This window comes from Nanorana parkeri, unplaced genomic scaffold, assembly GCF_000935625.1.
Source record: "Nanorana parkeri isolate BGI_ZX_2015 unplaced genomic scaffold, ASM93562v1 scaffold2438, whole genome shotgun sequence".
Taxonomy (NCBI): Eukaryota; Metazoa; Chordata; class Amphibia; order Anura; family Dicroglossidae; genus Nanorana; species Nanorana parkeri.
Genome location: NW_017308706.1, coordinates 28,076 through 42,807, shown reverse-complemented (window position 1 = coordinate 42,807; position 14,732 = coordinate 28,076). Strand labels below are relative to the sequence as shown.

At 43.8% G+C, this 14,732-nt stretch overlaps 1 protein-coding gene across 2 annotated transcripts in view; it reads left to right on the top strand.

Annotated features, from left to right (window-relative positions):
* Positions 1-7,121: 7,121 nt before the first annotated feature.
* MRPS22 (mitochondrial ribosomal protein S22) overlaps positions 7,122-14,732 on the top strand; it is an 18,642-nt gene continuing 11,031 nt past the window's right edge. The window contains exons 1-6 of one of the 2 annotated variants that reach the window (XM_018573585.1): positions 7,122-7,241; positions 8,368-8,377; positions 9,575-9,728; positions 10,871-11,035; positions 14,012-14,155; positions 14,234-14,317. In XM_018573585.1, coding sequence (XP_018429087.1) covers positions 7,169-7,241; positions 8,368-8,377; positions 9,575-9,728; positions 10,871-11,035; positions 14,012-14,155; positions 14,234-14,317 — 630 coding nt within the window. In that variant the 5' untranslated portion in view covers positions 7,122-7,168. Of the gene's footprint in view, positions 7,242-8,367; positions 8,378-9,567; positions 9,729-10,870; positions 11,036-14,011; positions 14,156-14,233; positions 14,318-14,732 lie in introns of both variants that reach the window. The other variant, XM_018573584.1, reaches the window with a different exon arrangement.

Below are 14,732 nucleotides of genomic sequence, written 5' to 3'. Positions count from 1 at the left end.
TATATATATATATAAAGTGAAGTAATTACATAGTATTTGAGGTTGAATAAAGACATTAGTCCATCAAGCCCAACCTATTAGGATTCTCTATCAGGTTTTTATTGTTGAATGTGTCCCTGTTGGGGAGATTTTCCTTACTTCCTGTCCAGGAGGTTCAGGGATAAATCACTTATGTTGATAGAAACAGCAAAGACATGCACAATAGTTATCTAGGGTGGAGTTAGTACATCAGTCAGGTTCTTCTCTCCCTCTGTGTCTTCCTGTCCCTGTGATACCCTCACCTTCTTATGTCTTGTTCCTGTGTCACCGGGATAGAGAGTAAAGAGAAATCTCACCGATGAGGACCCAAACAGCAACAAAAACATTTCATTTTTCCCCACTGGTAAAAAAAAATTTAAAAAAAGTTTTTTTCCCCCATGGTAAAAAAAAATTTAAAAAAAGTTTTTTTTTTTGGGGGGGGGGGAATTGGGCTATTCTTACATTTCCAATGAATATTATTTTTATCATAGGAAAGAAAAATACTAATAAAAATAACAACCTTTTGATTGTCACCTGGATGAAAAACAGTTAACAGCTGTGTGAGATGGAAAATGCTTACCTTCTTTATAGACAGAAGACAATATGGAATGATAAGCATAAATCCCATGCTTAAAAAGGTCGAAGATAGGTCTAGGATAATGTTAAATGGATTGAAGTATCTAGTTACCATATTTATTATTTACCTTGAGGTTTTTTAAGATGTATTTCCTCTAAAAATCAGTACTCATTGATTGTTTGTGTTAGCTATTAGTTCATAGTAAATAAATAGAAAAGTAGAATTTGCTGTTCATTCAGTTTTGGGCATTGTGATTATTTGAAATAAATCTGGAATTAGAAATATGCTATCATAAAGAGAGTTGTAACAAATATATAATACACATATCTTTAGAGTTGCAGCAAAGGTAAGGGTACATTTTTCAGTGGCGACAACTGTTCCTGTGAAAACTGTCTAAGAGGGGAATTTTTCTCATTTTGCAGAGATTTCCTCCCACTTCCTGTTGTGTCTCCAAGATAGGAAGTGTATGCTGTGTGTGTGTTTGTGCGTGTGTGTGTGTGTATGAGTGTGTTAGTTTGTGCATTCCTATCCCAGTAGCAACCTCTCCTACATCTGTTGCCCTGGTGTCATAGGGACAGGAAGTGAGGGCAAATCTCCCCAATGCACTACAGCTAAAATATTATTATTATTACCTGCAGTCATTACTTTTTTTATGTATCTGCAGATTGAATTGACTGTTGAGGTTCCACACTAAGCTCTCTATGCTTTTTTTTCTCTGCTAGCAAAACATATTCCAAAATGGTAATTTTGTTATATGTTCAGGCCCGAAAATGTAAGATTCTCTAGTTTACCACAACCCCCATCCAGCTATTGTTGTGGTGCCAAGTACTTGATGGATTATATTAACAGTAAATATCCATGCAGGTTTCACCAACAGATAAAGCTGAAGATGGAATCTATAACTCTACATCTCCATTCTTAGAAAACCTAGTACTTGATAGGGGGGCGGGGTGCCAAAAAATACATTTATTTAAAGTATACCTCAAGCTTTGATAGTGCGCAGTCTCAGCTCCCACCATACACCACTTAGCCTCACTGTGTACAGAGATTTTCCAGCTCATGGAACAATTTAAGTGCGAGAAGACTCAGGGCCAGATTTACTCTCTCTGTTGCCCCAAGGCCAGGTTCCTCAATGCACCCCCACCCCCCAATGGAGAGTGCTAACCAGATGGCAGCGGCAGCAGGGTTGGTTCTAATTTTTTTCTTTATAATTTTTTTACTTTTTTATCACTTTTATTTATCTTATTATCTTTTACTTTTTAAATGTATTTCGTTCCAGTCCGAGTGTTCACACGGAGCAAAGCGGAGAACGAACATTCTCCGCTCTGCTCCCTGTTCTCTATCCTGAACCACCTTGCCGTGGGAGCCCGAAAACCACCCCTGGGATAGGCAGCCAGAGGTGAGGGCGGACCACGCGGGGGGGCGGCAGGGGAGGACAGATGAGCAGGCTACTTACAAGTGATCTCGGCATCGCTGTCACCCCACATACAGGTGTTTGAGCACAGTACTGTGCTGGCTCTCCTGTGATAACTGAGATGGGAAGGCTGCGAGTGCAGCGTTCCAGTCCGAGTGTTCACACGGAGCAAAGCGGAGAACGAACATTCTCCGCTCTGCTCCCTGTTCTCTATCCTGAACCACCTTGCCGTGGGAGCCCGAAAACCACCCCTGGGATAGGCAGCCAGAGGTGAGGGCGGACCACGCGGGGGGGCGGCAGGGGAGGACAGATGAGCAGGCTACTTACAAGTGATCTCGGCATCGCTGTCACCCCACATACAGGTGTTTGAGCACAGTACTGTGCTGGCTCTCCTGTGATAACTGAGATGGGAAGGCTGCGAGTGCAGCGTTCCAGTCCGAGTGTTCACACGGAGCAAAGCGGAGAACGAACATTCTCCGCTCTGCTCCCTGTTCTCTATCCTGAACCACCTTGCCGTGGGAGCCCGAAAACCACCCCTGGGATAGGCAGCCAGAGGTGAGGGCGGACCACGCGGGGCGGTGGCAGGGGAGGACAGATGAGCAGGCTACTTACAAGTGATCTCGGCATCGCTGTCACCCCACATACAGGTGTTTGAGCACAGTACTGTGCTGGCTCTCCTGTGATAACTGAGATGGGAAGGCTGCGAGTGCAGCGTTCCAGTCCGAGTGTTCACACGGAGCAAAGCGGAGAACGAACATTCTCCGCTCTGCTCCCTGTTCTCTATCCTGAACCACCTTGCCGTGGGAGCCCGAAAACCACCCCTGGGATAGGCAGCCAGAGGTGAGGGCGGACCACGCGGGGGGGCGGCAGGGGAGGACAGATGAGCAGGCTACTTACAAGTGATCTCGGCATCGCTGAGATCACTTGTAGAAAACGAGCTGCAGTTTCCCACGCCAAAGCAGGGCTAAATGTAGATAAAAAAATACCTGCCTGGCACCCGGGACTGCATGTCCCGGGTGTCGACAATAGGAATTCCACACCCCTGCCGCCCCTCTACTCTTTGCCGCCCCGAAGCTTGTGGGAGATCTGGCCCTGAGCAGACTGACAGTGATCATCACTGTGACAGCTAACATTGTGCTTAAACCTTTACATACACAAACAGTGGCTACCACCTTGTGTTTCAATGGAAATGCACCATGTACAGCATCTTTTGTAGCGGCTCTAGTCTTTATGAAATGTTTGTGTCACTTACTGCCACACCAAACAGAAAGGTAACAGATGTAGAGCCAAAGGAAATCTCACCGCTCCAATTCCTTAGCCGCCATCAGGACTCCCCAGGTGCTGGTCTAAAAGGTGCGTCTCCACCTTGGAATGTAGTAGTATACGAACAGACCGCACTATCCAGAGAATTCCACTACTTCAGACTTTATTGAAATTTACAGCAAGTCCAGTATAACAGTGAATAAAAGTGTATAAAGCAGCACATACCAGCACTGCACACCCCCAACCAGCTACAACCTCTCACATGTTTCCCCCCTTGCACTTATTCATAAAGGTCAGTAAAGGTAACAGAGTTTAAAATATGGAAGCTTTCTTCAGAGGCATGGATTCTTTTATTTCTGATCACAGCATTAAAGATTTCGTTTAATGATTTTAAAATATTGTTTTATGAAAAGAAAGAGTAAAGGTTGCAAGAAAATATTTACAGAAAAATACAAAAGAGACAAAACCAACAGTAAAATAAATGGGATTAAAAGCGCTGGCGGAACTACCAGGGTCGCAGCGGTCGTATGCCTCTGATTAAAAGTGCAAAATACTTAGCAAAGTTTGCCTAGTCTTTGGTTGTGGCAAATCCATTACTGTACAGAATGAGTTCAATCTGATGTATTAAACCATCTGCTCTCAAGAATGACCCTTAGTAAGCCTTCATCATTTCAGTGGTAATTGAGAACTGCAGCTGCCTATTGCAGCAGCTTTTTGTTGACCCTCCAGAGTTTGTTTACAGAAATGATATAACCAATCGAATGGTCTGTATTGTGTTGAAGTGTTGTATGATATTTCAGTGGACACTCCTCCGAGGCCAGATTTTTAAAATACCTAATATTTTCAGATGACCATGTTTTATAGTCTGCCAACCAAATGTTTTAGCACAGAATGAAATCACAATTTGAAAGTGCCCAAACATTATATAGACACACACAGCGCATAGAATATTGTGACCAATCTGCCTTTTGAAATAGCATGCATCCCACTGTTCTCCAAACCAGAATCCCAATGTAATCAAATGGGTGCTGGCGTGACCAGAGGATGGCACTGCACAATCTGCCTTCTGAACATTATAGCATAGGCATGTTTGGTACCTGCCTTATTGTTATTTTCTTATACAATATGGTAGACACCTGTAATTAATGTAGCATTTTCATATCAAATTTTATGGAATAAAAATAGATTTTGGTTCTATTAGTTCAAAAAAATCAGACTACTGTCTTTTTCAGCCTCATTATCCTCAGATGCAATATTGTATTACTATGATGTCTGCTGTTCCTAGTGTAATACTAATTCTAGTCGGTTTTACTGGGGTAGCAGGCAAAAGATCTTTGACCTAGGAAGGTAAAACGTATAAATCTAACCTTGCCTACATTGTCATGTCAAAAAAATGGATGATGGAACAGCTGCAGACCTCTGCAGAGAAATTACTTTTTTCACATAGCGAGCAAGGGTCCTTCTTTGCAGCATTCAGAAGACTTTGAACACCTATTGATTTGTTGACCATGCGGTTAAAAAAAAATCTGATTTTTTCAGTGTTCTAAATGGTATAGATGAGAAGAAATTACATGAAATATAAATAAAAGAACTATATAAGAACTTTTACAGGGTTATTCACAAAAGGGTGACGAGTTTGGAGAAGGCAGGAGAAGGGAACAATCTAGGACAACATAGCTGAACTGGAAAGTGAGCTGATTTGGAGAATTTTTCTGAATGCAGCACGGAGCTGTACGTGTCGGCCAATTCCAGTGTGAATGAGCCCTACATGTCCCCGGGAACATAAAATAATTTTTTTTTAAATACTCACCTGATCCCTGGATCCACTGACAAGCACAGCCTCCCGTTTCCCACGCTGTTAGAAGTTGCATACAGAGCATGCTAGTTACTACTTGTTATAGTGGGCACCCCTGTCCTAGATTGTTCACTTCTCCTGCCTTCTCCAAACTCTTCACTCTTTTGTGAATAACCCCCTTAATCCTAAAGCTCCACAAAGCTAACTTGGCTTTAAACATCTGATATTTCCTCTGATTTAGGGGTCCATTAATATTAGTTCAAATAACAACACAAAAGACATGTAGTAAGTAAAGTTTAGGGGAGATTATGACTGGAAACCTGAGAAGGTTTGGTAAGTGTATATGTATAGTAAGGGTAATCCTACAGGCTCACCATCAGCAAGAGCTCAGTGGATACCGTACAATAGGTATGAGTCTGGAATTGGTTGCCAAAGACCAGTTATGAGTATTAGTGCAAATATTCACAGTGTTGTACCATACATATACACATACCAAACAACACTGTGAATATTTGCACTAATACTCATAACTGGTCTTTGGCAACCAATTCCAGACTCATACCTGGTGTACAGTATCCACTGAGCTCTTGTTGATGGTGAGTGTGTAGGATTACCCTTACCATACATATACATTTACCTCCAATATATTTTCTCTCCTCCAGTGCACAAGACTCTAGTGTTTTCTCCTAATGAAATGTGTCCAGTTTACTCCTGTCCTTTTATTTACTAACACAATTGTCAGTCTAGTAGTGGGAAATCATAATTCAATTCTACTCACTAATTATGGGAATAACCATGTTGATGTTTGACTTGGAGAAGGAACATGTGATGTCTGTGTAAATATGTGCAGTTTCACAACATAATTGCACAATCTCTTCCCCCCATTAGTTTCCTAAAATGCGGAATGACCCAATGGGGGTGATTTACTAACCTAAACACACGCACGCACTAGGTGCGTGTGATTTTTACACAGCAAAACATATTTATCAACCAAAAAGTCTCTAAAAGCATATTTCCACTAATGCCATATATGGAAAAATCATGCACATGATGCATATATAATGCTGCTTCACAGTTTAGACAAAAATGGTTTGCTCATGCATTTACATTCCTGCATTCATCAACGCAAGCAACACAACATAGAGCTAATTTACACAACATCACCTTGCAATTCATGCTTGCCTTTGCACAACACACCTGCTGGGTGTGTACACACTACAAAGGTGTTTAGATTCCACCCATAGATCATGCAGGGAGGGAACACACTACAGAGGTGTATACATGTTCGTGGTGTGTTTATAAGGTTAGTAAATCAACCCCAATAGCTCATTAACCATCTCGCCTAGGGCCAGAACAGTGTTAGTATTCGGAGGTGTTCCTGATGTCTTCTGACACTCATGCATTCAGGTCCAGGTTTAAAGAATAGTGGTGCATGCAATGAGCTGTAGACACAATGTAATAATATGCCGTGTGTGCCACATTATTAGTGAACATTTATGCTTTCTGGGGTAGACCAAGCAGTGGGAAAATAGATTTGTCTGTATCCGAGATTTGTACTTGTAGACAATAATGAGCAAGCAGGCTGTACCCTATTTCCTTTATAGAGACTTTCTGGTGCGGACCCAGATGGAATGGAATGGTCATGCAGCTTTTACTTTAATTCCAAACCTCCTGTTTTAATAAAGGAGGTCATAATAATTGCTAAATCTTAATTTATGATAAAATTGTTAGACACAGTCGGGGGAATTTAGCAAACTGGAGCAAACAAAATCTGGAGCAGTTGTCCCCGGCATCAGCATCTCACTTCAGTTTGCTCCGTTGAGATTTGAAAATGAGAGCTGATTGATTGCAGTGCAAATCTGCTGCAGATTTTGACTGCTCCAGTTTTGATAAATGCCCCCCCCCCCCAATGTTTTTTAATCCGTATAAACATTTTCGCTGCGATTTTCATTATCCGGCCTCATTTCCGCCCTTCCCATGCATGGAAGGCCGCGACTCTCGGCAGCACCGCACATGCGCAAGCCCCTCTCGGTCGAAGGACTACACGTCCCGGAATGCCTTGCGGCCGCCCTCCTTCCTATCCGGCTGTGACACCGTAGACATGGCTGCCCGCATAGCATGGCTGGTGAGGAGGATTCACCCGGAAAGGGCACGGAGGACGCTGTGTGCTGGAGGTGAGCTCCTGATAACAGTACACACTGAGAAAGAGGGAGCTCAGTCATTGGACTTGGCCGACTGAGATCTGCGCCGCATGTCCCCTGCATTGGTATAAGGAGACATTGGGCTTTCATTGATTGTCATTGACAGCAGGTGTATGTGGGAAGTGACACTTCTTACAATAGAGTTCCAAAATAACCTGAAGAGCTGACAGTCTAGTGATGTCTTTTACACAGAGTATGACCTTGGCAGAGTCAGCTGTCACTGGGGGTCATTCACACCGTGCGATCCCAGCACAAGAACAAGGCGATATCCGGATGTTTTGTCGGGTAAAGCCGGACTCCGGGGGGGGGGGACACATTCCTTGTTGCAGTGAGCCCCCCTCCACACTACCAGGGTTAAAGTCCATCAGGACAGGGGTTCTGTCCTGGGACTGTAGAGGATAAGTGCTCATTTTTGTCTAGTTGCGAGTAAAGCAGATTTACTTACCTGATCTCCGCTTCCCAGCCAGTCAGCGCTCTGCTCGTCTCCCCCTCCACTCTGACCCTTGGACTGGCCCTCAGCCTCATCATGGACCTGATGATGTCAGCGGACCTTAGACCACTGGGGACTGGGGGGAGAAGAGGCTGCAGGGACTGGTCTATCTGCCCTGGCGGGAGTAGGGATCAGGAGAGTAAATCCCGTGACACACTGCACGCAAAGCTGCGAGGCGCAGAGATTCGCATCCAGTGTGTGAGAGTGCGGCAAGATGAGAGACTTAATCTTCAGCCAATCGGCTCACGTGTAAGAACCTAATGAAATTTGCGTCCTGATGCGAGGGTTTATAAGCAATCCTATTGGCTGAAGATTAATTTTTTCATCTCGCCACGCTCAGCTATGCGAGCATGTGAAAGCCCGCACACCGCCACTTCCCTTTGCTCCGCGCAGCTTCGCGTGCAGTGTGCCACAGGCTTTAGGCCCGTTTCACACAAGCGCCGTCTGTTCCGATCAGCAGGAGATCCATGCACAGACCCCATTCTGATCGGAGCAGAGAGGTACAAAAGTCACTCTGTTGACCTACATGTCCATTCGATTTTTTTTTCCTTCCATCTTGCCATAGGGGGACAAACTGAACTTATCGGACCCATGTTGGTCTATGTGGAGTTGGATGTAAGTGGACGTGTGTCTGTTTACATCAGATTACTTCTGATCTGTCACCATCAGGTCTGCAAAAAAGGGAACTCTGTTCTGTCTGTTTTCTGGACCTAGGCAGAGTCAGGGGGATAATAGGATGTAAACAGACACTGCCCGAGAATTTTCAGATGTTCGCACCGGAGCGCGCAACGGAGGTACAGTTAGGCCCCATGGATACTGAGCGATTTATCGTGCGGTAATCTGCGAGATATCGCGGATATTTACCGCGCGATATCCCTCTCCAATGCATGGCAATGGGGCTCTGTTCGTCGCTGTCGCGGGTCGTGCGTCGCTACAACAGGACCCTTTTTGGAGCGGATTTCGGCGCGATTCTACTTTGCTCAATGCAACCATTTGCGCGATGTCACGCAAAATGCAAATTGCGCGATTTGCGATACGCTCAGTGTGAATGGGGCCTTAAGTTTTAACCCTTTGGAAAAGTTTTTCTTTTTTTTTTTTTTTTTAATGTTTTGCATATATCTGCTTATCATATTTGCTTGCTAGCAGTAGATATATGCAAAAAAAAACGTGAGGGTTTAATAACCCTTTAAGGCCGGTTCACACCATAGTGTTGTGGTAAAAGTATGGTACCTGTGCATGTAGCACCTGCCATCGCACATTGCAATGAAACACGTGTTAGGTTTGAATTCATTTGAACAGCAAACCAGCTCACCTCCTGGCAGGCATGTGTTGCAGCACAGTGTGTGGTACTGCAAAGCAGGGTGTTGTGGTGAAAAAAGTAATGCATGCACTACTTTTTCCACTGCAGTACATGGAATTGCTGTACTGCGCACTGTATTACAATGCAAGGCTGCACTAGCATGCCATTCAAATGAATGGCAGCACACATAGAGTGTGTTACTGGTACCGTGCCTTTAGTGCAGTGCTATGGGGTGGACCAGCCCTTAAAGGAGAACTATGGGGTAACAGGAGGACACAAACTAGCGTCCTCCCGTCACCCTAGGTCACAGGTCGGCTAGAACTATGAGGGGAGTGAAAAGCACTCACGTCATAGTTCTCCTTCAAGGAAATGAAGGAACCTCCATGCCTGACAGCTTTGCTCTGCAGGGCTTTGCATGCAGTGTGTCACGGGCTTAAGGCTCTGTAGGGCTGCGTAAGGCTCTGTAGGGCTTCTTATTGTGATGTAATGTCTGTTTGTTTATTTACCAGCCCGCAGTTCAGTAAATGGACCCCCCAGGTTCACAGATCCAGAAGTACAGAGCATGCTGAAGAAGATTACCGGTCTAGATCTGGAGAAAGTTTTCCAGCCGGTGAAGCAAGAAAGGAAACTACCCACGTATAAGCTAATGACACAAGAACAATATGAACAGGTACTTAATGGAATAACTCATGAAAGCCCCTCGCAGTTGAACTCCATTTGCAGTGAGTGTTTTGCTGCCTTAGGGGGCTAAATGCACTACAACTCTGGAGCTATAGACAGACATTGTCATTATTGTGTTCAAGTATGTACTGGGCAGAAGGTAGCCTGTTTATCTGGGTGCCCTCAGTAAGCACAGTGCTGTGAATGTGTATTGATAGCCATGGTCACAGTAGACATTAATAATTTGTGCCGGTGACTCTGGAAATCTTGAATCTGGAGGTGATGATTGCTGGGCTACCAGGTGCAAGTAAATGTTTTCACTGTGACTAGTGTGTTGTGGTCTAACCATAGTATTACTGTTACAGTGTTCTCCATTATAATATTTTATTATTATTATTATATTTAAAGTGGAACTGAACTAAAAAAGTGAAGCTTTTCTGTGTTATAGGAAAATTTAGAAATGTTAATTGTGCCTTAAAAAAACAACCCTTTTGTGTGGAATTCCACCTGAAAAATAGCAGTGCAATTCCTGGTATGCCAGTGTGCCTAGGCACTTACGTACCTGCAGATTTGTAGCTGTATATCTGCAGTGTGAAGTATAAGGTACAGCTCCTTCTGACTGCTAGTTGGTGTGGGATTTGGTGATGTTACTACTGGGCCACTCACTGTTCTCCTTGCTGGAGACTCTGACATGAGGAAGCAAAGCCCTGTCACTTCCAAGGTGGCCACCTCCACACAGGCACAGTGCAGGAGAAGGCATAGTAAGTCAGTAATGGGGGAGAGATCAGGTGCAGGGACAACACAGGCAGTAATGGCGACAAGTCTTTTACCCTCTACCTGTCACAGCTTCCAGAGTTCAGTTACTCTTTAAGATGCAAATGCTGCGTGTTCATGCCTGTAAATGAAGTGATCTATCCTAGTGTGCATATCCGTTTATAGAGATACAGTCCCTCGCAGTAAATTGTATGCAGAGAGCCCTGCGTGTGCTAACGGTTTTATAGAAATAGGATTTTAGAACCGGAAGGAGTCTTGATGATCCCAGTTCAGCAGGATAATGAAATGGAAAGATTATTTTTGCAAGCTTGTTTCATTTGTATAGAGTGTAATAAGGTGCTATGGTTTGTAAACGTTTGTTCTCTTCCTGTCACTTAGGCCGTCCAGAAAGCTGCAGAGGCTGCAACAAAGTGCCTAGAGATGCCACCCATGCTGGAGGAACGGCAACCAATAAATGAAATCCTGAATGTGGATGAGATTCTTGCTGGTACAGACACTGCCAAATATGTGTTCACCGATATCACATACAGCACACCACACCATGTGAGTATACTGCCTGGCTGAAGAAGTATGACGGCTCAATTCACAAAGCTTTAAACATGTATGTAAAATCAAATATAATATATTGCAGCTTACCAGTCCTTAGATGTGGTGGCTGCATTAGTTAATGTTTTGTTTTTAAGCTTTTTTCCCCTAATTTTCACCTGGCGATCCGGCCAGAAACACATTTCCTGTCCTGGAATGACAACACTCACTCACCCATCTATAGCAGGACAACAGAAATAAGATATGATTACAGAACACTGCCCTTCCCTTATTGCCCATAATAGAGGGTTGGGTTCTGTAGTCTTCAGAGTTAACGAAGAACCGTTAACTGAGAAGAATGCAGCACAGGCAGAGCACATGAAGCTATCAGCTCACAAGTTTGCTGTAAGGACCAGCAATTATTAAAGGAGCAAATAAGAGACGTTCATTGTTGGGGGTTTACGAACACTTTAACACAAGTATAAGGATCTTTATTTTCAGTCACGTGTCTTTAATGATCAAATCTCATTGGGCTGAGCTGAAAATAACTTCCTTTTCTGAAACTAAGGTTTCTCCTACTGGTGTGTAAGCTTTGTGCAATGTGCATAAAGGCTGGTAAAAGGGAAACAAACAACTCTTAGTCCACATTTTTCAGTCGGGACTTTTCACAAATTCCTTATCACGTGCATTACACCCTAACTGCAGCTTGCGGATGTGTTAGAGCCCCTGTCCAGTGATGTTTGTGGTCTGTGTCTCCATTGGAGAGGTTCCCCTCATTTCTTGCCAAGTGACAAGAAACCTCTCAAAAAGAGACATGGACTGAAGCAAAGTGACATTCAGTGACATTGGGAAAGCTTGGAACCTCTGTCGGGCTGTATCTACTGCCTGTGTCTTCCTGTCCCAGTGACAACTGATCAACTCACTTTTTGTCCTGCTGTCACAGTGACAAAACAGGGGAAATCTCTCCAGTGGGGTCAGAGAGCAATAAAAACACAGCAGAAGGGTTTACTCTTCCCTAGTCTGTTACAGAAAAGCTTTGGCAGGAGTTGGACTTGAATGAGTTATCCACTTGCCTTTAGTAGAACAGGTCTCTCTAAATACATACAAGGGGTGCAAAGGGTTGAGTACAAATGAACCTCAACTATTTTGCAAGAGCCCAAGGGTCCATTTCCAGTGCAGTCAGTGAGGAGTTAAAGGATGCCACATGCACGCCCCCTCTTCTCCTCCAATCATAGAATGTATTGTATCCTTTTAAAAAATACAAGACATTTTATGAATGGAGGGGCGGGTGATACAAGTGAGGTGTTGTACAGCATTGTCATTATTGAGCCTGATGAAGGGCACTCTGTGTGGCCCCTGAAAGCGCTTGTCTATGTGAGTTTCGTCAATAGAATGGATTTACACTAACCTGAATCATTGGATTGGAGTGCTGGTGACATCTTTCTATTTACTGTTGTACAGCTTGGGAGGCATCACATCCTCTTTTCAGTGACCGGAAGCTGGGCGTTGTGTACGGGGGACGGTGTTCTATTCCTCAAAGGAAGATATTTCTACTTTGTAGCCGCCCTCTGCACATAACCCAAGCTTTTTAATGATCATTTACACACCTAGTGCGGTGTGTAAATGATCATTCTGCCCAGAATGCGGTTTTAAACACAGCTCTTACATAGTTAGTCAGGTTGAAAAAAGACACAAGTTCATCGAGTTCAACCTATAGCGATATGAAAAAAAGAAAAGCCTAAACAGAACGCTATGCCCACAATTACCCACTGTTGATCTAAAGCACATGTGTCAAACTCAAGGCCCAGGGGCCGAATCCGGCCCTCCAGGCCATTTCCTAGACTTCTACTTTCAGATCTAGGTATTAAGTTATTACTAAAAGCAGTGATAATCGAATGCAGAGGCAATTATGATAAAGATTAGATACATTTATATAGTCTTACAGATACCTTTGAGGGCAACCATAATGTTGATGAGGCTCACGATTAAATTGAGTTTCACACCCCTGATCTAGAGGAAGGCATAAAAACCCCTATAAAGCACGGTTCAACTTCCTCCAATAGGGGGAAAAAATTCCTTCCTGAGCCCATAAGGCAATCGGATATTCCCTGGATCAACAATCTCTGATTTAATATACCTATAAGAACTCAATATCCAGTAATAGTCTGTGCATTTAGGAATATATCCAGATTTTTTTTTTTAAAACCATTAACCGAGCTAGCTAGAACTATCTCCTGGGTAAGTCTATTCCACATTTTCACAGCTCTAACTGTGAAGAATTCTTTCCGTATGCAAAGGTTAAACCTCTTTTCCTCCAGACGCAAAGAGTGCCCCCTTGTCCTATGCAGTGACCTTAAGGTGAATTAGCAATCACCGGAGTACGTTACACATATGGCACTTTGTAGCTGGAATATTTGTGTCTTAGATTTACATGATCAAATTGTGGTTTGTTAGGGCAGCCTGTGCTATGTTAAAGCTCTAGCTGAGCTCTAGGCATATATAAAACTCAAATGAATGCAGCTCTGTAATCATTAATACATCAACACATTTATTTTTATTTTTTTTACAAAAGTAGTGCGAGTACCTGAATGTGACCTGGTATCTGCCTTTTGCAGTCCCAGTACAGCAGGGCTGGGGTGTGGTGGAAGAAGCAGCAGAAGGAGCTAATCATGTGCTGACAAGAAGCCTGCTGATAGGAAGAGAGAGCAGAGTGACAAAGAGATGAGCACATCACTGTGCAGCTTCTCCTTTCACTGTCCAGTCAATGGCTGGGGTGGGTCCAGGATGACCTGAGCTCAGAGGAAGTGGGTTAAATGATGCTGGACATCTAGTGTCAGAACAAAAGTACTGTGGTGGAAATCTTTGGACTGAAATCTATTATTACAGGAATATTTGGTTTGTTACATTATCTTTTGTTGGGCTATTCTGTTTTATCTTGTTATTTTGTGGCAAGAGCTTTGCTTTAAAGATTGCTATATCTTTGTTCTAATACAGGAAAGGTTTATGGTAGTACGAGAGCCAGATGGCGTTTTGCGGAAAGCCACGTGGGAGGAGAGAGACCGAATGATCCAGGTTTATTTTCCCCGCCAAGGTCGGAAAATGTTCCCTCCACATGTGTTTAACAAGGAAAACATGCAGGTAAATGACACATCCAAATGCAAGAATCCCTGCTGAGAGCCAGATACGGGGTATGATGTCTTCCTTGTTCCCTTGCAGCATATGTTTAAGCAGGAGCGGCATGAAGAGCTCCTAAACCGATGCATTGTCCAGTTTCAGCTCGATTCCAAAGAATACATCCAGGTTAGTGCTCATCAAGGCCTCCGGTATGTTGAGTGTTAGGTTGTCCGCTTTGGTGCAGAAAGTTTCATCGCCAATTAATTGTACATGAATAATAATTAATACATGATTGGTAGTTCGCACTAGTGCTTATAAAGCTTATGATATTTTACCACAGAAGTAAATAATAATGGAATTCTAAAACCTTACCCACCTTAACCTCTTGCCGTCCGCCCGTAGTAAAAAAACGGACGGACGGCACTGCAGCATCTGCGGGTTGCCGTCTCCAGACGGCAATTTTTTTCTGCTCGCCCCCTAGCGGGCACGCACGGGCAGAAAAGACCCGCTAAATGCACACACCCGCTACCGGGTGTTTCACATATAGGCGATCGGCGGGTCCATAGCCCGCCGATCACCTATATGTGCTCGTTCGCGGCAC